Source organism: Tauraco erythrolophus, chromosome 5 (assembly GCF_009769465.1).
Source record: "Tauraco erythrolophus isolate bTauEry1 chromosome 5, bTauEry1.pri, whole genome shotgun sequence".
Classification (NCBI taxonomy): Eukaryota; Metazoa; Chordata; class Aves; order Musophagiformes; family Musophagidae; genus Tauraco; species Tauraco erythrolophus.
The window spans coordinates 34875316-34901590 of record NC_141469.1 but is presented as its reverse complement, the minus strand read 5'-3'; the positions used below and the strand labels follow the sequence as shown (position 1 = coordinate 34901590).

Here is a 26275-nt window from a genome sequence, read left to right as displayed (position 1 = left end):
AGGTGAGACTGCCAGAAGTCATGGCAGTCTGGTAAAGTTCCCACTGACTGGAAAAGGGGAAACATAGCCCCCATCTTTAAAAAGGGAAAAAAAGAAGACCCAGGGAACTACAGGCCAGTCAATCTCACCTCTGTGCCGGCAAGATCATGGAGCAGATCCTCCTGGCAACTATGCTAAGGCACATAGAAAATAAGGAGGTGATTGGTGACAGCCAGAGAGACATGGATTTGATGGATGGACCACTCGGTGGATAAGGAATTGGCTGAATGGTTGCACTCAAAGAGTTGTAGTCAACGGTTCAATGTCCAAGTGGAGGCCTGTGATGAGTGGTGTTCCTCAGGGGTCAGTGCTGGGGCCAGTGCTATTTAACATCTTTGTTGGCGACATGGACAGTGGGATCGAGCGCACCCTCAGCAAGTTTGCAGATGACACCAATCTGTGTGGTGTTGTGGACACGCTGGAGGGAAGGGATGCCATCCAGAGGGACCCTGACAGGCTGGAGAGGTGGGCCTGTGAGAACCTAATGAAGTTCAACAAGGCCAAGTGCAAGGTCCTGCACATGGGTCGGGGCAATCCCAAGCACAAGTACAGGCTGGGTGGAGAATACATTGAGAGCAGCCTTGAGGAAAAGGACTTGGGAGTGCTGGTGGATGAGAAGCTCAACATGAGCCGACAATGTCCGCTGGCAGCCCAGAAAGCCAACCGTACCCTAGGCTGCATCAAAAGAAATGTGGCCAGCAGGTCAAGGGAGGTGATTCTGCCCCTCCACTCTGCTCTCGTGAGACCCCATAGAATACTGCGTTCAGCTCTGGAATCCCCAACACAAGAAGGACATGGAGCTGCTGGTGTGAGTCCAGAGGAGGGCCACGAAGATGATCCAAGGGCTGGAGCACCTCTCCTCTGAAGACAGGCTGAGAGAGTTGGGGCTGTTCAGCCTGGAGAAGAGAAGGCTCCGGGGTGATCTTATTGCAGCCTTCCAGTACTTAAAGGGGGCCTACAGGAAAGCTGGAGAGGGACTTTTTACAAGGGTGTGTAGTGACAGGACAAGGGGCAATGGCTTTAAACTGAAAGAGGGTAGATTTAGATTGGATATAAGGAAGAAATTTTTCACTGTGAGGGTGGCGAGGCACTGGAACAGGTTGCCCAGAGAAGCTGTAGATGCCCCATCCCTGGAAGTGTTCAAGGCCAGGTGGCCAGGTGATGAGGCTTTCGGCACCCTGTTGTAGTGGAGGGTTTCCCTGCCCATGGCAGGGGGATTGGAACTAGATGATCTTTGAGGTCTCTTCCAACCCTAACCATTCTGTGGTTCTATGATTCTATGATAAAATTATGTATTTCTTATTGGTGATAAATATATTATTTGAGATTGCATGTATAGAATCTTGTCAAAGGTGTTTCAGTTTTGTGGAATGATATTCAAATCCTGAAAGCTTTACTCATTTTTTTCACTCAGACTTCTGTGGAATTCTATGAATTTCTAGATTTTGAAGTTGCCTTAATGAGTACTGTGAGATTTGAAGACATAATTAAAATACCATAAAACTATTAAAACAGATGACTTTGAAAGTTGCAATGTTTGTTATTCTGAGCCTTTCTTAAAGGAAAGTGTTAATTTTTCTAAGACATCTGACATCTGTCTATCTACATACATATACTTATTTGAAAAAAAAACCCCAATCTTCTACTGTCATTTGATGATTCTGAAACTGTATCTGGTAAATCACTGCAAAACTACAAATCTGGCTCCATGCCTCATTTGGAGCCTGAAATGCAGATTTTTTTTTCCCCCTCTGGATGGAGATGGGGCTGACTAAGTTTCTCCAGATAAAACTTAGACCTATTTTAGGCTTTTTGACATTTCAGACTAGAACAGGACACTGGAAGCGATGCCCTTTGACATTGCAAGTCTTCTGTGTATAACAGGCTCCAGAAAGTGCAAAAGGAAATTGCTGAGTTGATTGAATGGATTATTGTACTCTGCTTCTCAGAAGATAAATTTATACATGGACATCCTGGTGCAAAATATCAGTTTATTTTGCTTTCATGTAGAATTAGTGGATCTCAACTGCGCTGGAATTTTCTCCTTACTCAAGGGAGAAATCGCTAAAAAAGGTGCATTCCTTTTTATTTATTCCTAAAATAGTTCATCTTAGCAAAAGCCATGCAACAATAAATTACCTGTTTAACTTGTACTCGGTTGTCAGTGAATTAGTCCAAGTTTAAATAGGTAAAGATAAGGACCAGTACTTTAATTTTTTGTCATCTCGATCACTTGTTTATGCATTTGCTGTCTACACCTATGGCCAGTGGCTTTTTTTAACAGACATGGTTTCCTCATTCCTATTTTAGTCAGACACCATGAACTGTGAAAGCCTATTTCTGAACTTAATTATTCTGATGGCTTGGGTGTCAGATGTGGTGCCTGTGGAAACACATTGAGATTTGTATGAAAAAGTATTCATGAGATATTTTTTTCTTTACAGATCTTTCATAATCTAATTCCATATCTTTGGATCTAATTTCCAATTTTACTGAAGTCTTTAAATTTCAAAATTACAGTGATTCAGAAGGTCATGTTATATCATGGCTTTCATTAGAGCAGGAACAGAAGGCTCTGAAGGTCTTTTTACAAAAAGACAGTACATGGCAGCACTTACTGGTGAGATCTAAGAGAGGGGTATGTGAACTGGCAATCAGAGCCCTGGAGCAGTCAGAAGTCTTTCATTCCCAGCTGTCTTATATGAAATAGCAGTAAAAAACTCTGAAATTCTTGCTGTGATTATGTTTTAATACCATCAAACACTTCTTGAAACTAGGAAGGATATTGTTCAGGAATGAAAAACTAAAAAGATGAATGAGTGATGAGGTTTTGATGAAAGGAAAGGAGACTTCATTAAGGCTATTTCGCTAGTAAGTATTCTTTGTAGATACTCTGCACTGTTCAGCTTTAGGGGATACATCATATCTGTGCTACCCTTATAGAACCAAAATGCCTCTGACTAAATTAATCTCTTGGCTGTGCAGTGGTCAGTGTATATTGACTTTTCCTTCATCCAGAACTTCAACAAATTTGCCATAAGAAAGCCTCACTATGTGTGCATTCAATCTCTTTATGAACTGAACACCTTGGACGTGTGTATTATTTGTGAATCTAAATGTGAAATAGAGAGGAAATAAGGTCTCTCTCTCTGAAAATCAGAATTTGTTCACATTTCTTTCCATAATTGAGATAAATCCCTTTATCATGTATGATATGGTTCACTTCAGTGCTCTGACAAAGTGATAAGTCTCATGTGAACTTGAATAATCCATAGCTGAAACTTTTATTTCCCAAATCATTGCAATTTTTATGGCTGTTAAGAACTGTTATACAGCTAATATTAATCTTAATGAAAATTGTGCAGAACTACTCATGTCACATTAGTTTATTGTTATCTGGCAGGTATATGTTTGTGATTTAATGTAAAAGGCTGGTGTGACTAACTAAATCTAAAAAAAAACAATAATAAAAAATAAAAGGCTCTGGTCAGGTATATTTTGTAGTATATAAATGGGTTATGAGCAAAAAATTGAGAATAATTTAATATTTGAGAGAATCAGATACTCAGTAAACTGGGTTTATTGGAATTATCCCTGCATGACTTCAGGTTTTAATCCAGAAGTTGTTGCTTTTTACTGTGCTTTTTTTTAATGGCAGCAGCTGTCTTCCAAACTTTAACACTTGCGTCTAATTGTCAATGCAGACAACTAGTCTTTGAATAGCATTCCCTATATCCAAGAACACAACCAATGCTCACTTTCAGTCGTGACTGTTGAGACTATTTTGACAAAGAGAAGGCAAACAGGATCGTGGAGGTCATTGTAGGTTAAAAACTAGTTAATGTGATTTCTGTGATCTTAACACAATTTTCTTCTTCCCAGTGAAAACAGTAACTTCAAATGCCTATTTCTGAATAAGGAAAAAAAATATTAATATAAGAAATGAGCTGCATAATTAAGAAAAAAGCCTTTACATTCAGTATTTCAAGGTTTATCCTCCACAACATACAGTTAGATTGTTAGCATTAAAGAGACAAGAGTACAAGAAAAACTTTATTAGGGTTGAAACAATGTCTACTGAAGCCAATGTAATCCTTCTATTCACTTCAAAGGCCTTTAACTGGATCTTACTTCTTTTGTATCCTTATGAGATAGCAAAATCTATCTAATTTAATATCTCTGTTGGATATTTTGAAATAATGTCTGAAAAAAAAAATACTTAGCATCTTGCAAGGGCATAGGCTGCCTTAACTGTAAGCCAATGAATTTTAGTGATATGTGTGTAAATATGGGCACACCACATCCAGACAGAGACAAGCATATCCTGTGACCTGTGGAGTTTTATTGTCAATAGGCTCTGCAAATTACCACTGCCCCTGGAGGAGGTTCGTTATGGGTTGTAGTGCTAGGTGTGGTTTATAGGAAGCTACTCATTGCTGTTCCTGACCTGAAGAGTGGAGAAAGCTCTCTGCTCTCTGCAGAACTTGCCCATACATAAAGGATAATGGAAAAAATTCAGGTTGGAAGGGACTTCAGGAGGTCTCTAGTCCAACTTTTTGCTTAAAGCATGATCAGCTGTGACATCAGACCAGGCTTCCCAGGGTTTTATGTAGACAAGTCTTGAAAAACTCCAGGGATGGTGACCACACAACCCCTCTGGACAGCCTGTTCCACTGCGTGCCTGTCCCTACAGTGAAAGTTTTCCTTTATATCCAGTTTGAACCCCTCTTGTTTCAGCTTACACCTGTTGTTCATATGCTAGATTGTCTTTTGAACAAAAGTGAGTACATCTTCTGTTTATTCAAATAATAGCAGTTAAGAACTGCTTTTGAAAATCTAAGACTTCATTTCATGAGTTTGTACATAACTGGGTTTTCTCTGTAAGTGACCTTTGGTTAACGAAGAGTTGAAAGCTCAATGGTCTTCATTCAGAGAAAACTGATCATTATTAAGAAGTGGAAATACTCCTAATAAGTCATACTGGTAAAACTGATAACAACTGAAATGCTCATAGATATTACCGTGGGATTTTAGAAGCTCAAGAGAAAGGAAATGTGATAATACATTAAATCCTGCTCTGAGCCAGCAAGGCAAAAAGTGAAATTCATCTGACATAAAACTGACAGAATGTACTTTGTCTTTTTTCTAATACCAAACAAAGGGTTAGGGGTTATTACACATGTGAATTCAGAGCCACACAGAACTGTTATAACTGAAATATTTCTTCTGATAATATTAAAAAGCAGCTTGGACTGGCAAAGAACAGCTGTCCCTATGTTGGAAACACATGAAACCTTTTGACGAAATAAGGAGAAAATATAGGCAAAAGCAAAAAATCACAAACGTAAACATGGCAGAAACCAAGCCTGTGGTGTTTGTGTGTTTGCTGCAAAATATGAAAGCAGAATAGAAGAGATGGACAGTGTCAGGTTTTCAATTCTCACAGGTTTAAGGAAAAGCATAGATCTTGTATTTGGCATTATTATTAATGAGACTCAAAAAGGTGAAGGGAAAACAGCATCTGTACTTACTGTAGAAATGCTTTCCTAAATCAATTAGATTAATGTTAGGAGGAACTCTCTCTGATAGTTCTGTTATTCACACCAATGACTAAATCTTTGTTTAAGCCTCTGAAGCATTTTTATGCAATTATGTCTTTTAGTGATCAACTTGAGTGTAATCCTCAGTCATATAAATAAAACACTGTTTGTTTAGTTCACTTCAATTTTATGAAGTATGAACCTTGTTTTCATGTTCCGAAAGCAAATAGAAAAGTTCTATTGACAATCTTTTGATTTTGCTTATTATTTGATTCTATGTATTATTTGCTATGCCTGTCACGGATCTCTTGTGTTAGCTAAACAACCTTAATCTAGTTGTTCTTTGATCTCTGGGAATTTTTTTGGTCGGCCTTCCCTAGATCTTTTCTTTTTTGACTGTTTTCTTCCACGTGCTATGAAACCAGGTAATCCAAAGGACCTATCTTTGTTTTAAATTACAGCATAATACTTTTATTCCCAATATTTTTCTGTAACCTACTTAGAATTAGTTGTTATCAATGAGCAGTGGCCGTCAAGGAATGAGCCATTACTTTCCTTGAGAAAACTGGGCAATTCACAATTGACTATCAAGTCCAGTCGATATCAATACAGATCAAAAGTTGCCATGTCCTAGTTGCTAATTAGCGGTACACATGAAGCTTTTTTTGAGATTGTTCTGGATTTCAAGCTCTAGGGCAAATGTCATCATCACATGGTTTTTACTCTTCTTTTTTATGACTCTTTGACCTACATATGGGACACAAAAATGTGACCTCTTGAAGGTTAATTATTAATAACCATAATTAACCTGATGAGTAATTCAGATTCTCCTCTTCAGATGTACATATATAATTTGCATCTATTCTTCATTTTATCTGGCACTGGCAATATAATCACCTAGTTTTGCTCAGTCTTACTGAGATTTCTCAGAGTCTTCTTCAGATAAAATAATCTTCATTCTTTTACCACTTCACATAGCTAATAAATATTGTGTTACACCTCTCCAGTGCTGAACTGCAGAGCATTTCAATTTTAACCTCCTTTCATGCTGAAGATAGGCTATTTATTCCTGCTATTTTCTTCATGAGCATTCAAGCCCCATGGAAGAATTTAACATGTGGAATCTCTGACTAGCTTGCAACTGCAATGGACTATACCAAAGACTCACTAAATGCCACATATACGGTTCTCTCTCAGGTCTCTTCAATCTTTCATGAGCTTCCTTGTAGCCAAAAGGAGGGGGAATAAGAATGATGGACTTTGAACTTGGATACGTTCTTTTTCATAGATTCACAGACTAATTCAGGCTGGAAGGGATCTCCAGAGGCTTTTAGTCAAATGTTCTTCCCAAAGCAGGGTCAGACTTAGGATCAGACCAAGTTGCTTGGTGTTTATCCAGTCAGATCTTGAAAAGCTCCAAGGATGAAGACTGCAAGACCTCTCCAATTCTTAATTTAGAGATCTGCTTCTACTCCACTTACTAACAGCAGAAAGAAACATTGATGGAAGCAGTAATTAAAACTGCAGATAATTGTACCTGAGTCATTCATTGTGAGACTTTCCAGTGAGTTCAGGGCACTCTGCGATATGCAGTGAACATGAGTCAAGCCACACTCATGATTTTCCTCCATGCAGAGGGAATATCTTCAAGCATTGGATACCCACTCAGCCTAGATATTATAGAAGATATAAATAGATTATTGATCGTTCTTTCCTACTTGGAAATTATATGCAACACCTTCTTACTGTACTTTCATCCTTCAGGCAGCTTTAGTCTGACATTTGTAGCTAAGGCAATTGAAGAAAACTAGAAATGGTTTCACAGGAAATACCAAGTAGTAATTCAAACTGTGAATTTCCTTTTTTTTTTCTCATTTGTCCACACCTCTGAGTTTCTTGGGCCAGCTGTTATATTAGTTATGCCTGGTTCCATCACTGAGCAAAGATTTTAAAGGTTTCTCTACTCCCATTTCTATGATGCTCTGATTTTTCTGTGTATAAAAAGAGTTGGAGTAGCACTGGTACAGACCGAAAATGCTGTGTTTATGAAATCAGCATCAAGGGCACTGCCACAGCTCTGCTGGTCACTGTTTGGTGAATGGTTAGAGGGCAACCCAGGGCTCTTCTGAATCCAAACTGTGAGTGAGTTTCGTCCTTGCAAAAGTCCTTCAATTTCTCTTATAAGCTGGTTCAAGACACTTGGATTGTGAAATGAGTGTTTCGATTCATTCTCTTAGCTAGTGATATGCATAACAGGAAAACCCTGAAGTTAAGGTGGTGAATTTCACACCCTGTTGTTTGAACATGGTTGCTAAGAGAAAAAATATTTTTGGAAAAATTGATGTGTAGTCAAAACAGAACTTCATCTAATTAACATGTTTGAATTCAAACTGCTTAACTAAAGAGTTTTTCTCTTTTAAATCCACCTTCCTACGTAACAGTGTTTTTACTGTTTAAATTAATTTAACTAGAATATTTATTTAAAGGAACTAGCTGTCTTTTGTATAATAGATACTGGAAGCCCTCCAATCTGAATATATTGAGTAACTTTAATTGCAACGCTCTTAGACCTGCCAAGTCTTCCCATTGACTGTGTTGAAACCTCTCTGCTCTGTACCCAGCAGGCAGCAGTCAGTGCATGGGCAGAGCAGTGGTCTCACTCCTCTGCAGTCCATGGAGCTTCCAAGAAACTTCCTCTGGAGAGGAGAGCTTTTAGTGCCATGCTGTAAACTGGGGATCACCACATAACAGAGTGCTGCTGGAAGGCGCTCTTCATGGTGACCTTCCACTTTACTTTCTCACCTGCCACATGAATCTGTGCATCATGTGCATCTCCAGGTACATCATCCCAAAACAGCAGCGTCTTACTTAAACTCGTTCACCTTCTGGCTTAAGTTATGCTATGACTTTCACTTGCTGTAAAAGCAGTTTAAAATAGCCTATTTTGAGATTTGAGGCATGTTTATGAGTCTATCAAGTTGCCTCAGGGACTGGGCTGCTCTGTGCAAGGCGATACACCCTGTTGTACCTGCCCCCAGCTACAGTCCTGCCTCTGACAAAATGAGCAAAGTCGCTGAGCCCACAGTGGGGAAGATTCCTTAGGTAGGAAAGGCTTTACAGTCAGTGTGCATCTGTATCAAGTATCAGCCACTGCCTGAATTTGTCACAGAAAGATAAGCACAGATCTAATTTTACCACTCAGCTTTCTGAACATTACAGATGCAACTGCATGAAGAATATATTTGATGATATATAGGGTTGTGAAGTGAATTTGGTGGTTAAGTCTTTTCTGGTGGCAATAAAAATGTATAGTTTATTTAATGGTGCAATACCATAGCAGATATTCAGATTGTTTAAAGTCATCTTAGAAGAAAAGGTAGAAAAGGCACAGTCTTGTAATGAGAAATCCCTGGGTGCTGCATTGTTATAGATGGCAGTAACTCATAAAACTGAATTTTTCCCCTTGATCAGTTTTATTTGCAGTGAAGTACTAATGATTTTACCATTCCAATTCTTAATTTCTATTTTCTTACACTGAGGAAAACAGTTTGGAGTGATGTTGAATATATCACTGATTTTAAGAAGCCGCAGAAAGGCTATAATGTATGTAGGTGTGACTCTCATCTTTTTACCCAAATGAGAAGTGCAGGGTCAGATTATGCAATTCAACAGTCAAAACTATGACGTGCTTATTTCCATTGAAAGTCATTGCTATATTTTCAAGTCATGGATCAACCACAAAGACTTTTCAAACCTAAATCAAAATTCCAACTCTTATCAAAAAACAATTATCAAAAACAAGAGATCTTTTTGTTACTAACAAATATATGTGATACCAGCTGAACAGTAGCTTTTCCAAAAATCCTCTCATCTAGAGGTTAGATATAACATTACATAAAAAAATTTATAGAATTTCCTATGATAATTCAAAGAGAAGTTTTATAATATAAGCAAAGATATCTAATCCTACAGTTTGCCTGTAACTCACAACTTCATCCATATGAAGTCAGGGGAAGGAGAATTTTTGATATGGTAAATCACATGACAAGTGACTACAGAGGAGAGGAGACAAGCCAATGTTTGGAGTTTCATGGATGACATGAGCTCTAGGAGAGATTCTGCTTAGGTTATAGATAGAACTGGAACTGCTGCTGAATCAGGCAATTACAGATAGCCTGTAAGTTGTGCAGAAGAAATACAGTATTTCACACTGAAATATTGGTATAATTTTAAATTTCCATTCCAGATGGCAATTCATAGTGAGATATTTTTCTTTACACATCCACATCTTGCATTATTTCCAAACATGCAGGGAATGATTCAAAGTAATTTCTTATTTATTCTACGTTTCCCCAGCTGCTGCTGCAGAAATTGTAAAAACAATCTTTTTTTGTTTTTACACTTAAATGTACTTTATTATTTCATACGATGCTCAGGAAAGGCCAGAATGTGTAGAATTCAGAATACTAAGCTGTAAACTTCCTTCTTTTGTTCATTAAAGGTGTTGCATTTGAGTGATGACTGAACTCCATCATGCCAGCAATATACATATTATAATTGCTATTGCTATCTTATTCCTGTATGATGTTTCCCTTAGCAGTCATTCTCTAACCTAAAAAAAAAAAAAAAAAGGCTTTCTGGCATAATTCATTTTCCTTGTGCAACATTTCACTCTTTTTCCTTATTTGATTTATGGTCACACCAGCCTATTTCATTCAGGATAGAATTTTGTAAGAATCATTTAAATTGGAATAATCAAGTCATCTCTTGGCTAAAAAAAATTACAGAGGTGGAAGTTCTTTGGAGTTCATTTGCAGTCTCATTCGACAGCATCTTCTCTTTTAAGAGCAGTGGAAAATTCAGCCCAAGGGGCAAATGTTTTCCTCCAGATGCAATGATGCTTCTCCCACTCTGGCAATGCCACACAAAGAACATGGCTTCAAAATGACATGAAGCACAAGTTATTGGTGAAAAGGCAGTGCCACACAACATTGCCATGTCACGCTCACCGAGACACAGGGTAAACCAAACCAGGGACCAATCCAGGCTGGCAAAGGGAAGAGATGAGTTTCCCCCTGAACAGGTCTGCACCATGAGCAATGACACTGGACCGAGAAATAGAGTGGGAATGCCCAACAATGGCAGGTAAAGCTGTGTCCATCTCTCCTGACAGCAGCCTGAATGTAGGTCAATGTCACAGACCACTGGTATCTCATCTTCAGGAATCACAACCCAAAAGGCCGTTGATGATTCCCCTCATATTCCAGAAGGCTCTTATCTCAATTCTTAAGGGTCTCAATCCCAATCAAAGGGTATCCAACAGAAAGCTCCAACTCACTGCTCTCCAGAGACTCCTACCTCTCCAACCTCCAGAAAAGAACTACCCCCACTCCCTGAAGGGAGTGCCCTGCCTTTAAACCGCCCATGGGTCACGTGGTTTCCAGCTGACCAACATGACTCACAGCACCTGTCTTGATGAGGCACAGGTGCTTTCTATTCAGCCCATGTAGCAGCCAGAAAACTTCCCGGACAGGTCAATGTAAAATGAACCTGAAAGTGCAGCTGTCTCAGGTGATGTTGTTCCCTTGTGCTAAGAACAGCAGAGTTGAGCTGATGCTTTAGCACATCATAATTTCCGACCTCCCTTAGCCTCACTCCTTTCCCCAGCATGCTCCCTGCCATTACAGACAGCCAAGTGGGGATTCGGGGGCTAAAAGGAGAGCTGCTAAGCTTGCCCGGTTAGCGTAAGATAGATAGCAGGCCTCTAAATATGTGAGTGGTCATGCAAATTAGTGGGATCTGGCAGAAAGGGTAGATCACCAATGTTTCCAATTAAATGATTTCTTGGGTCTGTCAAATGTGGAGTCCCTGAGGCAGTCAGGCACCTCCTAGATGCGAATCTTCTGGCTCATTGTTCTCGCTGCTATAAAGTACATAATCTTAAAAACCAAATCCATGCCAATGCTAGCCATATGAAAACAAACCCACATGAAATGGAAACCTAGAGAGTCTTTTTAGTACACATTTTCTCAAGGCAGTAAAAAAATGTAGATAAAAATCATTTGCTTTTGCGTATGATATGGTTTTCCTTGGTTTCGTAATGATTTAAGTGGCTTGGCCGTCATATCCAGATGGGGAAAACAGGTTGCAGGTTTTCTTTCATTATGAAATGTAATGCATTCCTTTCCTTATTTTACAGGGACATCAAACCTGACAACATACTACTGGATGAGCATGGTAAGTGAATATTGACTGCTTTCTCTCAGATATCTCTAATTCTTGAAATCTCTGTGACATGCTCATGACATATGTTGTGAATCAGCTTCAGATCTTGGATTCCTACCTAAATCTGGACTTTCTCTGCTAAGTCCCTTTGTCTACCTTGTGGATTTTGTAATTTTTGCCTCCTATTGCAAAAACCATATGCTGATCTGACACTTGCAATACCTGAAGAAGAAATTTAATACAAATTGACATCACCAGGGACAGCTGATAAAAAGAAGTTAATAGTTTATTAACAGGATTACTGTGAATCACCATAATCCCTTCTGAGGATTCTACTGGACCTACCAATAGAACAGTACCAAGCACTTATTTTCTCTTCTAGAACTTCTGAAGGGCTAAGGAATTTCATATAGCAAGTTATTCCTCATGTAGGTATCTGAAATTACTTTCCTAAATTTAGATATGGAATTTGAAAATTTGCCTCTTAATGTGCAAAATTTTTATGGCTCTACATGTAATTCTGGTTTAAATCACACACACAAAAAAAAGACTAGACAACATAATTAGCTTTGAACTTTCAGTACTAATTCCATGATCTCAAACTGAAAAGGTGTGGTGAGAAAAAAGAAAAAAAAAAGCTAGTTTCTTTAAACTTAAATTTTACCCATACATACTGTCTATGAAGTATTTTGCTAAAACTTCATGCATCTTTTTGCAACTATTCATAGGAAGAACATGAGAAAATGCAGGTAAAAGAAGGCATCAATCTTATATCAGAACATAAATATGTGCAGGAGGAAAACTAAATGGAAAAAGGAAGTTTGCTGCTGTGGGAAAGTCATCTCGTGCTTTGCTCACCTCAGAAAATGATTAAAAACAATTAATCTTCGAGAAAATATAAGCTCAAAATTATGAAAAATTTGCCATTATCTTTTAAAATCCATTGCAGAACTGCTGAGTATTCAAGTTATAGTTGATTTAAGAGATATCATTGCAAACAGCTGGAGTTTGCCCCTGGAAATATTGAAACCAACAAAGTTAAATAATGTTGGAGTTTTAAACCACCCAGAACTTCAGGAATTTAATATTTCAGACCCATAAGTGTTAATGTTCCCTAGGCACTAATATCAGCAAATAAGCATGAAATAATGGGGATTAGGGACGGTTGGACTCGATGATCTCTAAGGTCTTTTCCAACCTAGAAATCTATTAAATCTATGAAATTTATGAAATGGAAATCTCTTGTCTTTAAGTCCTGGGTGAATTAAAGGTGTCAAAGGCAATGTGAAATGTCTATGAGTGTGTTAAATCTCTGATTGACAGCCTTTGAAGTACAGTTGCCCTTATCTCTCCTTGCCCCTTATCAAGGTCAACTACTACACAAAAACAGCCTCTTGCAAGAGCTTTCCTGTGAGGGCTCAAGTATTGCAGAGAAGAAGCTACACCAGAGTAAGAGATGTGCTGCAAAATGGAGTGGTTTTTTGTGATTGTAAGCTGTTCAGTAACTAAGCTATCTGTAACCAGGTTGGAAATTTTGGAATGGACAGCCTCTTTTCTGCAAAGCAGCAGAATACTGCTCCCTCATAGCACGCCTGCAGACAAGTGGTGAAACAAGCATGCTTCTCCAGACTTGCAGATAGACCTTGGTCAGCAGAATTAATCAGCTCATGGATCCTTGGTTCACAGACCTCTTATGTGGTTGGGAGATGCATTTCTCTCAATCCAGATAAGGATCTTCAGTTCAACTCAATTACAATCAGTAGGACAGGTGTGAAAGAAATAAGCATGGTTTAGATCACTTGATCTATTTTGGATGTCTGCCCTATACACCAGTATCTGTTTCTCTTGTGTGACTAATACCTAGAAATTTTGAGTAAAGATAGAGGTATCCACCTTATAGATGTACATTTTGCACGGTGAATGCTATCCTTGAAATCCATAAAGCTTTCACTAAGCTGCAACATAGTAATACAATTTTTATGGAATCATCAGATTTCACTTAACAGAGAAGTGTGCTGAATACACGCACCATAAATATGCTAGACTGTAGAGGAAGCATAACAAATTCAGCTAAAATGAGTCTAACCAGGCACACAGGAAGGAGCTCTGTTTTAGCCTGTGGCCTCTAAGATGGCACAACAGTTCCTATACGCTTGACTTTACCCCTAGGTCTTTCTTACAGTTCATTAAACAAACTGTGCTTTCACAAAGTATTATGGAATTGGATATGCACAACATTTAGGACTGAGAGTTTGTCTCAGTGAGTCAGATTTCTTTGACCTCACTGAAGAAACCTATTTTGGCAGAAGGCAAAGTGTAGTGTTACACCATTGACATCGCTTTACCTCTTCATGCAGTTAAACTGGCTGATTTTCATAACATATACCAAGATTATAGATTATAGATATTTCTGCTCATTAAAACTGGTTTCACTACAATTTATCCGTGTGGCTTAGGGAATATAGCTCAGGAATACAGAAATAGTGAAAAAAAAAAAAAGATTTTTCTTAACCCATAAAAACGATCAATCTAATTTACAAAGAAAAAAAACACAAAAACATATGCAATATATTAAAAATCATTCTGGCAGAGGAAGCCTGAATTTTCCCATATACTTTTGAGCAAAGCCACATCTCAACACCGCTAAGCACAGTTTCTGATGCATCAGTGGAAATAAATGTTTGCTGATCACAAGAAGTATAATGCTACATGAGAGTGGAGTAGTCAGCTGCTTAAAACAGTGTTCAGCCCCTAGCAGATGATTGCCTGGCTTCCTGGAGAGGTTTTCCATCCCATAGACGAGACTCCTCTGAGGAGAGAAAGCAGGGATGGTTTCAGGGTTCACTCTCTGAGCTGGAATCAGACCTCTCTGAGGAGATGAATGCTGTCCATAAAGCTCTTTTATTATGTTTCCCTCTCAGCTTCCCAGAAAGCTCTTCCTCTTATGACTAACACTATCTCTAAATTTAATAGTAATGCTCTGTTCTGCTAACATGCATCTGAAACAGAATTATTCCAGTGATGGCTGAAGGGACTACCTGATGGTTCAGGAGAGCTATTATTGTATTTTACAGAGAAAAGCATTATAGAATTCTTTTAATAACAGCATTCTGCTTCCCCTACCGTTCCTTTCATTTTAATGGTTTAGAACAATATAACTGAAATGACAGCATTTAGAACTGCAAGCTGGTGAGTCTGGTCCATGTTGTATTTTCTTCTGAAATACCAAAGAAATTAAAGATGTCCTTAAATCTTTCCATGATCTATTCGCTATGATGTCTAAGGACATGTGGAATGCCTAAAATGCAGAAAACCAAGCAGTGGCACACAGATTAGTACATTGCCTTTTTTTCAGAGATTATTATTTCTATAGCTATTTGGTAGCACCATTGATATTAACGTTTCTGGTCGTTCTACAGAAATTATGAAGCTCTACTTTGGCATCCAGTTTTTACATTGTGCAGAGTGACCACACCATTATTACACTCTTTACAGGAAATTTGCAAAGGTTTGATTTCTTCTCAGGGAGGTTTTTCAGGGCATTGTTTCATAAGACCCAGCAAGGTCCTCACTTGGTTCACCGAGGAAGAACTCCCTGCTGGGTCAGACCCAAGATCTCAACCAGTATTCTATCGCAACAAGCGGCAAAAGGAGATACTATTCATGGAGCCTGCCCTTTGCCACTTGGTCATTGAATGCTTCAGTGCTTCCTATCACCCACAATTTTTGTGCTGGGATATTAGAGTATCTCTGTATATTCCCTTTAGAATCTGGATGAATCTTTGTTAATGAGTTTGTCTACTGCCTCTTTGAAGCTGCTGCTGCTGCTATTGGCCTCTACAACCTCCTGGAGCAACAAGTTGTAGAAACTCACCATCTTTCATGAAAGAACAGTGTTTTCTTTTATATATTTTAAAATATTCTTCTTTCAAAATCATCTTTTACTTCTAAAATTTCAGGATTTGATGAATAACAGCTTACAATCACAACCTTCACGGTATTCAAAAACTCCTTCAGCACTCTCCTGTCAGCTGAAGAGCCTCAGCCTTTTTAATTTCTCCTTATAAGGCACTGCTCTGGTCCCTTTGCCCTTCTCTCTTCCATAGGTAGTGTTACAGATATGCAGGCTTTCAGTTTCAGAGCAGAAGAGCAACCAGATTGGATCAAAGACCCGTCCAGTTAAACTTCTTATGTCCAAAAAATGAGTGACAGAACAAGATATAAAACAAGACACATTTTTGTGGTACTTCCCCCACGTGCTCACCCAACCTCCATCCTTTTGTGACTGAGGCATTTTCTGAGCTGAATAGAGTTTCCACACATTTAGTAAGTTTCAGTGGTCTTTTCCATGGCCTTTTCTGGTGCTTCCTTAAGTGGAGGGAACTTTTAGCATCCTTAACATCTTGTGGCAAAGTGACCTTTAGCTTAAACACAGATGATGTGAAAGCTCATTACCTGTTTGTTGGTTTTGAAGGTGCTACCTGCTGATTGCACAGACTGCCTCCTACTTCTAGTCTTGGAACTGTTTCCTGGTGATTCTCCATATTGAAATCACAGACCTAATACTTCACTCTTAGACTTAACAGGCCTAATCATATTTCATTAGGTTTTGGGGTGGTTTTAGACCAGATTTTTGCATCTGTTAGTGATAATTTCACTCAGTAATAATTTCTCTTCTGAGACAGCAAGGCAGATTTAAGCTGTTGTTCATATGTACTTTATTATATGTGATCATATTGTTTTATGATCATCAAAGTTTTCCTTAAAACTATTTGTGTGATTACATGAGAATCTCAGCCCTCATTTGAAAACTAACAGCAAAACTGAAAGATGCAGCCAATGAACAGTCTTGGTCTTAAAACCAAAAATAGGGTGAAAAAATCCATCCAATCCATCCATAAATTCAATATTCTTAACCTCTATATTAACTTCTGAACATTAGAACTGACAACATTACTACTGTATGGTGACATCTGGGAGACATAAAGTCTCCACTAAAGATGTGCCTGGTGTGTTTGCACTAGGGTTGGTCCTTATCATACCCACAGACAATTTTCAGCGACTGTACCTCATTTAACCTTCCAACGTTGATTAACAAGATGAGTGTTCTCAGAACAATTCATCTACCTGAAGCGATATACACTTTGAAAATATAATTGAAACTTTTGCATGCCTCCGTGGCCATTAAACAGCCTACCCTTTTGAAATACACACCCTTGCTGAACCCATCTAACGCAGTACAATCAGGTTTCTAACCATCTCCCTGATGACAAGTGACAGACTGCCAAGTCATGCTAAGTTCACGTGGATATGAGCTTACACTCTTGTATGTAGTACAGATGAGCCCAGGGAGAGGCTTTTTCAATTGTTCATAGGGCTTGACCTTCTGAGAGCAAACCAGATCTGAATTTGCTCCAAAATGTTACTGTGTTGAGATTTCCCATCAGCTCCGATGCGTGCTGAGTCAGTGGCATTAACCCCAGTCTGGTATTTCTTCTCTCTGCCATCACATTCACCCCTTTGGTTTCAGACTGAGAAATTCAACGAGGTTTGAAGTCATGTACATTTTCCTCTGCTAAATCTTAGTCAGCCAGCCTCAGCCACATTTCAGGACTTGTTTTAATTGTCATAATGATTTGTTCAAAAATTAAATAATAGTCTAAACAAAGATCATTTGCTGTTTACCTCAGATACTGGGATTTCATGTGGACCATGTGGAGAAGTGAGGCATAAAAGCCACATAGCACTCCTGAAGCAAGTGCATAAAGCTTCTCAAAGTGATACACTGTGCTGTAGGTATTAACTTACAAATTTTCCCTGTCAAAGCCTAACTGAAAACTGACTGAAAGAATGCAATTTTTGAAACAATTTCCAGAGTTACCTTCTGCTTGCAATGTACGTGTTGTCGTACATGAAATCCATGCAGTCTGAAATGATTTGAAAGAGCCACTCTGCAGAGAGCCAGGGGAATGTGGGTGGTCCTTGGCCTTTTCTTCCCTTCTCTCCACCATCATCTTATTATCATACGGGATCATGAATCCATGGGGATTAAGCAATGAGATCATTCCATGTGATACTTGAATTTAGTCAGAGACTGCTGAATCTGTTGTGCACTGCTCTGCTTCACAGCTCTTAAAATCTAAACCCAAGTGACACTGGCATATTCTTTAGTTCAATATTGTACCCGATACCTGAGAAGGGAGCCAGGGTACAGTCTAGGTTTTGACATTTAATTGGTCACCATAATATCCAGAAAGGGAGCTCAAGTACAAAACGTGAAGCTCAGATGGGAAAGAGTCCCCATGAATTGAATTTTTGGAAGCAGTATTAAGTAGCTAGTGTCCTAGTGTATTTATTGCAGCAATAGCAACCTTTCCTTTTCCTATATGCAACAGCTTCAGTAAAAAGATATCTTAGAGGCTGATTAGAAAGACTCCTGTAGAGAATTTGGGTTTAAATGTCTCTTGAAATATTCACACTAGGAATGAAAACCTTAAAAAAAAGTAACAAACAAAACAAGTCACTAGGCTTAAAAGAGTCAAGAGCGTTAAGTGGCATGTGTGGGCAGGCAGAGCTCTGCCTCGACATCCCTCCAGCCCTCCTCCACTGCCGACAGGCACAGGGGTCCGCTGCCCACTGCCCCTGCTGTGACTCCATCTCAGACTCCTCTCTCCATGCCCCTAGCTCCCACCCAGCGCTGTGTGCAGCGCTCATGGCCATCTGCCTGCCTGTGGCACACCTTGCTTTCCCTCCATAGCCAAATAACAGCCCTCTAAGCAAGAGGCAAAGGCTGCTTGTGGGCAGCCCATGGGCCATGGGATGGCCCTGTGGTGGGGAAGAGCAAAAGGTGAAGTGTTTTAAGGGCTACAGACACGGCTCTGCTGTGGCCTCCTGCCTGTACAGGAGCTGCCCATTGCTGCCGTAGCAGGATGCAGAACCTTCTCAGTCTGTCCCTTACTTTGCAGAAAGGCATTTTTAACAAAAAGAATCAACCAGTGCATGCAACATTTCACATGTGCTATTTTGGTTTTGTTAAATGAAAAGAAATCTAATAAAAGGGAGAGAAAACAATGCACTGCAGGAGAGGCAATTTTCATTGCAAATCAACTGTTTGGATCAGTCTGAAGGGATATTATGCGATAGGTGTTTTGCAACAGGCTATCATTCCGGCACTCTAATAGGGAGCATCCCTTACAATGCTGTCATTTAAACAACAGAGCTTTATATTTATCTGTCAAAAAGAGAAAGTATTAGTCTGCTGAGATCCTTGCAGCTTTTCGTTCTACTGTGTACACGGGATTGCATAAAACTACTGCCAAGAGGTGGCTGTGTGTGGTTCAATTATCATTTTCAAAAAATCTTCTGCTGTTGCAGTGCCCTACTGTGGACGGCCCAGAGTCATGAACATACACCAATATGGTTAAAAGATCATGCTCCGTTTATTACAAACAACACACAGGTTATATAGCGGAATGTGGCGTGACACGACTACATACTACAATTGGCTTGCTTAGCGTAAACACACTCTCGTGGGCTATAGTGATAGGGCAGCGCTAGCAGAACACAGGTAATAAGCTCATCCCTTCTGTCTCCTCATTGCGGTCATCGGAGAGGCACCCAGGAGGCGTGCATCTTGGCAAGCTATCAGTCTACGTTTCCTTTTAAGGCCATTATTTTAACTTGAAGGACAAAAGTAATCTAGTTGGTAACCTTGCGCTCTGGGGCCCAAGCAGGGATTGTCCATTCCCGAGAGAATGTTATGACCAGTCTCGGAGAGGAACTCCTCCACACTTCCCCCTTTTTGTTTTTGGACAATCCATAGCCCTGGTATCGCTTTAAGGAGAACCCGAGAGGCGCACTTCAGGACACATCCTGTTAAAAGAAGCATAAACAGCACCGCAACTAAGATCGTTATGCCTTGTATGATTAATCCTTTTATCCAACCTGGTATGTTCCAACTACTGAACCAGTTTGAGAACGGGTCATCTTGTGTCATGATGTGATGCATGTTACTTTGAAGGTTTGCAAGTTGCTTGTGAATGCTTTGAGAGTGGTCAGGTAGGTCCATACAGCACATGCCTTCAAAGTCAGTACAACCATGGCCTTGAGCTAGCAGCAAAAAATCAATAGCAGCGCGATTTTGCAATACAGCATGCCGGATATCATCTACATCAAGCAATAGAGAGGTGAGAATATCAGAGGTAAGATTAAATTGTTTCAATGCCCAACAAGCAAGCTTAGCCAACTGACTATTAGCATTGCCGTCAGAGGCTCCTAGAAGGAAGACAGATAGTGCTGCTATTTCAGCTGGATTCAGCAGCTGCACGTTGTCATTACAAGTGCCGTCAAATTCTTTTAGGCTCCTCTTACCCCGACTTGTTCGGGTTGTTCGTTCAGCTTGAAAATCATGAATGCTAGGGGCAAAGAGAGTTAGGCAACCCAAATAGCCAGGACCACCGATAGCTCCTTGTGGAATTCCGGTCCAGGCACGATCTTCACAGATCAGAAAAATTCCGGGGGTCAGGAGCGTATAGTGTGTAAATGCTTTCCCAATGAGTGCTCCAGTTTTTACATCTCCCCACATTGATGTGCCGGACACATTGAAACGCGGTTTGTCTTGGAAGAAAAAGCTGCGTCCTAATTTAGCCTGATAGGCTTGCTTCAGCGTTTGGAACCAAACCACTCCAGAGCCATTTAGAAGTTGCATAGGAGGGCGAATGATTTTACATTTCGCGCTGTGACTCATAGACTGGTTCCATAAACCAGAAACATTTTTCCATGTCCCTGGTAACAAGCTACCTAAAAGATCAAGTTCCTGCAGTCCTGCAGGGATGGTCACATTGAGTGATCTAATCAAGGCAGCTTGGACTTCCGATCCCACATCGAAAGGCCAATCCCACCCACTGCAGATCCGTCTCATGCCACTGGATTGTTGGTATGAGAGGGCAGAGGCATTGACGAATCTTTGAAACTCTGTAATGTTAGTGCTATTATTTGGCCAAAAGTATTGGCACACCAATAAGGCATGTGCGAAATGGGTCAGAGGCACTTTGCATAGATAAACAGAATTGCGAGACATTTGTTTTGTTAGCCCAAGTGACCCAACTTATTCAGTGTAGTTAACGTCTGTGCCACTTCAACTCCTGGTGCAAATATTGAAGCTGCAATGATTTTAGCTGGTTTCCCAAATTCTGCTCTGGAATTGCACTAGCTATCATAAGCGTGCGTGCTTTGCCTATTCCAGGTGTGTCTATGACTTAGGATCATGGTGGTATGAGGTAAATACATTCCTAAAGTCCCTATAGTACATAGATCTCCCCTTATATGCGAAGGAATACCCTAAGCTCTACTATAGCCCTACAGAAGCAGTTACTAGCGTTTTGTTTTGGTACAGCCTTGCAGAAGCAGTTACTAGCATATTGTTTCCCTTTCTGGGAGTCTTACCATCTCAACTATGCCCAAGATTCCGCTGAGCAGGAGGGTAACAATCAGCAGGGTCATCACAGAGAAGAGAGGCAGGCACAGCACCTTCAGGGCGTCCCCTGTTTATCCACACAGTGTGCTCTGCAGCCTCCCTCAGCTCCGCTCTGAGCCATCTCTTTTCACCCTCAACAGAGTCTATGACAAAGGTACTGACACGGCGTTGCCGCACGCGTGGCCAGTGCGTGCAACAAGGCTGCCCAGTATGTGCTCTGCCGGCTAACAGCGGTTTTTGCGAATCACAACATGTTTTTTAATAACAATCCTCCTAGCTTCCTTTTTCAAAGTTACGCGCTCACAACTAAGTCCAGTCAGTAATTCTTTGTCATTAATTTGGTACCAGTTAATTCTTTTCCTTCCAGTAGCTACGGGTGGAATCCATACACCTTCCGATCGGAGAAAACACACAAAGCATATATACAAGCAACTTTCACACACATACTATACCTAACAATGAGAAACATAAGAACAGTTGATATATTAACATGAAATCTTCTATTACGAGTCTGTCCATTTGAACCATTCTCCTCATTCGGTGTTTCTGTGATCTCTGCTTGCTCTGCTAATTCTTGGATCTTCCTTTCTCTATTTGTAGTTTCAAAAGTCCTGGCTGGCTTTACGTTTCTTGCTGGTAACCAGTACGGACCTGTGGGAAAGAGAACACGAGCATACCCTCTTCCCCATGCAAGCAGAGACACAGGGCCATCCCATGAGTTGAGCCCAGTTTCTTATAACATGCTGTTGATTTTTCTGCAAAAATGGCACTGGGTTTAAAATTGTGATCCACAGCCGTAGTATGTTGCCTAGAAGCAGACAAATGAAGAAAATTTAAAACATATGTGGCTTTGTCCAAGGATTCTTGCTGGGAAATATACGGAAGACTGCCCCCTTTTTTTTTTATCAAGCATTTGTTTTAACGTTAAATGAGTTTGTTCAATAACAGCTTGTCCCATAGGTGAATGAGGGATACTGGTCGTGTGAGTCACTCCCCAATCCTGTAAAAAGGCACCATACTGGATCACTGTCTGTCCTGATTTTCTTTGGTACTCCCATGGTTTTCTCCAGTGTGAGCAGTAGCAACAACAAAGGCAGAAAATATATCAACAGGTATATGTACATATTTAGATCGAAGAAACGATTGAATATAAGTAGTATCAGTTTGCCATAATTCATTGACACATAAACCTTTTGGATTTACTCCTGCTGGATTATTTGAAGGCACAATACGCTGACGGTCAGGACAGGCGTGTACAATCTGTTGAGCTTGATCTACTGTCTGACCTGATGGGAAGTATCATCAACCAGCAATTGACAAACTGTAGGACTAATCATCATTCCTTGAGGCAGTACAATCCAATGATATTGTTGCGTGGGTTGTTCATCGTTAAGTACTGGAACTGAAAAGGCAAATCTAGGACAATCGTTAGGGTGTAAATAAATAAAAGAGTAAAAAGGTAGAAAAACCCAGTCTTTTAAATCAATCACCATCAAATGCTAACATTCTGGAATCATAGTAGGATTTGATACACCCGGTTGTAATGCACCCATTGGTGAAATGATTGCATTAATAACTCTTAAAACTTTTAACGTAAATCTCCATTTTCCTGATTTCTTTGGGTTAGCAAATATTGGAGTAATCCATAGGGTAGTGGAGGGAATTATATGTCCTAATTTGAGCTGTTCATCGCCTAATTTTTGAGCCCACATTCTGACACCCTTTATTAAATCTGCAATTGTTCTTGCCCGATTTCTGATAGGATCAGGAGCTTGCCTGTGCAAAAAGTATTCATTTGATTCATGTCAATATGGGACAATGGATGTGCAAATAGATTGCGAGGAGTAGGGTGTGCTATTCAAGATAAGTGATTGTCTTAGTTTAAGATCTCTGTGAAATGCAAAAACGTAAACCTGCGAAATGCCTCATGATGCTGCCAACCACCAGTGATACACAGAATGCTCTGTCACTACAGAGCAGAGAACTCTGGTGACAGTTCATCATGATGCAAAACGAAATAAAACGAAATTGTAAAAAGGTAGAAAAGGATGGAGAGCATAGATGCTGGAAAGCACTCTTTAGATGGTCACCTTCCGCTTCAGGATTTTTCAGCCATTTAAAACATCCTGTTATAACACTGCCAATAGCTACAGCTGCCCCAATATTGTCACCAACACTGCTGTATACATGGGCTTGGCACGTGCTTAAGAGGATATCTTCAATTACTAACTGGAATAGCAAGACATCTGCAGCAGCTGGATTTTCTGTTTGTCTCTGAACTGCTGCTTGCAGCCGATCAAGGAAATGTTCATAAGGTTCCTGTGCTCCCTGCCGAATGGAAGCAAAGGAAGCCTCCCCTGTCCCAAAAAATCAGGGACACGTCTTAATGCTCTCATAGCCAATTCAGTCAGTTGTTGGAAAGCCACTTGCTGTAACCCTGCCTGTGCCTGATTTTGACATGTGTGACATTTTATTCATCCCAAAATGTTTAGCTCTCGATTTAAGAAATTTAACACCTATAACACTTTAGCTATTGTTTCATTGGGAGATTTCCCTGTCATTCCCCCTTTTTGTTTTAAAGGCATATTCTCCAAAGTACCATGTGCATGTTCTATGATCGGTTGCTCAGTAGGATTGTAAGGAATACCAGTAACATGCTCAATACCTCATGATGACAAAAATACATACGTCTGATAAGAAGTGTATGCCAAAGTTCCTGCAAGCGTAAACCACGAGGATTAACACCATTCATTGGTGGCATGATCATATTTTAACAGCTAGTACACAATTGTACGATTGAGCGGGCTTGTTGTCGTGTTAAACCAAATTATCACCTAATAGCATTAGCAGTCTGATGGTAGCAGTCATGCAAGATTTTGCCTGCATTAACGAGTTTGGTACCAGAGCTGCACTCGTGAGAGGCTCAGCTCGCCTGTTCCCTTCTGCTATAGGCCCTGGCAGCGCGGTGTGCGCTCGCAGATGTACCATGGAATATGCATGTTTACGGTTTTGCAATACTGATATTAACTGTTCAAATTGCTGGAACAAAGGAGGATTAGTTATTTCCCGCGATGTCGATCGAGACGATCTAAGTTAAGATGTGCTGTCTCGTGGTAAAACTCGGGCCACGGGCAGTGGCGAGGCGGCCGCTCTCCAGGCTCGGCCTGCGGCGGGGGGGGGGGGGGGGGGGGGGGGGGGGAAGCGGCGGCGGCGGGGTCCAGCCCTGCCTCGCCTCAGCCGGGCGGGGGAGCGGGGGAGCGGGGTGGGGACGACGACCCAGCCGCCCTGTGCCGGCCGCCCCGCTTGTTGTAGCTGTTGCTGTCGTTGTTGTCGTTGTCGCGGCTCCGGCCGCTTGCGCTCCGTAACTGCTGCCGACCCCTCCCGCCGAGGACCATCAGCTGCAAAAGAACTGGCACGCCAGAGGAGGGCAAAGCAGGGTTAAGTTTTGGGTGGCAGGACGCTCTTCCTTGGCCCGACGACAGCGATGATAAAGCCGTACAGTCACCACCCCCGGAGTTCCCTTGGGCTGGCACTTCCGCTTTGTGCCCAGTTGGCGCTGGAGGGGCGGCGGGCACTTCCTCTGCTGTCCCTGAGCAGGCTGGGGGCCCCTTAGGCTCTTTAGACTCAGTTTTTTGTTCTGACACAGTTTCTCCCAGCCCCTCGGCTTGTTTCCACACCTCAGTGATAGTAGAACAGGTGGGAGCTCGCATGCCTTTTGTTGGGTGTAAATGTCCGACCCCAAAGAACTGCGCAATACGGGAGGGCGGCGGCGGCGGTTCGTGCAGCTCGCCAGAGGTGTTATCCGGCTGCAGGGCTTCTATGGCCGCAGCAGCAACTTTTCGCTCAGCTTTGATCTCCCGTAAGGTGTTAATTACGACACGCCACGTCTGTCCCACTTCTTTAGCTGTTTTTTCCTCTTTTCCTCCCGCTAAGGTGGTCTCCCAGAGATGTTCCCCCACTTCACGCCATTCGTCAACATTAAAGAGTAGCGGACAGGTTTTACAATGTCCATTTGCTTTCGCCCACTTAATGAGGCTTTCTATCTCCTTAGGGTTAACCGTTTCTCCTCTCTTAGAGAGTATACTGGTTAACAGCTTGATTGCCGCCTCCGTTTCCATCGCGGTCTTACCTTGCAGGGGTTCGCTCGGCCGCTGCGAAACTTTCCAGGCTCCGGCGATTCTCTTCGTCCCGTGCCCTTCCCTGCTGCACGTCCACAGGCTCCCAATACCGTATTCACGATGCTATGGAGACTTCCGCATTTAAGCAATTTTTCCGCATTTAAGCGACTTTTTCCGCATTTAAGCGATTCCAGGGTCCCTGCTCATGCGCCACTTGTTGCAGTGCCCTACTGTGGACGGCCCAGAGTCATGAACATACACCAATATGGTTAAAAGATCATGCTCCGTTTATTACAAACAACACACAGGTTATATAGCGGAATGTGGCGTGACACGACTACATACTACAATTGGCTTGCTTAGCGTAAACACACTCTCGTGGGCTATAGTGATAGGGCAGCGCTAGCAGAACACAGGTAATAAGCTCATCCCTTCTGTCTCCTCATTGCGGTCATCGGAGAGGCACCCAGGAGGCGTGCATCTTGGCAAGCTATCAGTCTACGTTTCCTTTTAAGGCCATTATTTTAACTTGAAGGACAAAAGTAATCTAGTTGGTAACCTTGCGCTCTGGGGCCCAAGCAGGGATTGTCCATTCCCGAGAGAATGTTATGACCAGTCTCGGAGAGGAACTCCTCCACATTCTGCCATGGTGTTTTATTATTGCAGAAATAAATTACAAACATGCTACTCTCTGGCCATCATGGAGAGGGAATACCACCTTGAAATCTGATGGCAACTGGGCTGTCAACACTAGTTCTGGTCATGGCAGCCTAACACCTCCCAACTTTTGTAAAGTGTTCGGTTTCAGAGAATCATAGAATCATAGAATGGTTTGGGTTGGAAGGGGCCTCAAAGATCACCTAGTTCCAACCCGCCTA

At 41.1% G+C, this 26275-nt stretch overlaps 1 protein-coding gene across 2 annotated transcripts in view; it reads left to right on the top strand.

Annotated features, from left to right (window-relative positions):
• Window positions 1-26275, top strand: part of STK32B (serine/threonine kinase 32B) — a 189760-nt gene that overhangs the window by 112628 nt on the left and 50857 nt on the right. For both annotated transcript variants that reach the window (XM_086611681.1, XM_086611682.1), the window contains one exon: window positions 11779-11816. In XM_086611681.1, the coding sequence (XP_086467807.1) occupies window positions 11779-11816 (38 nt within the window). The remainder of the gene's footprint in view (window positions 1-11778; window positions 11817-26275) is intronic.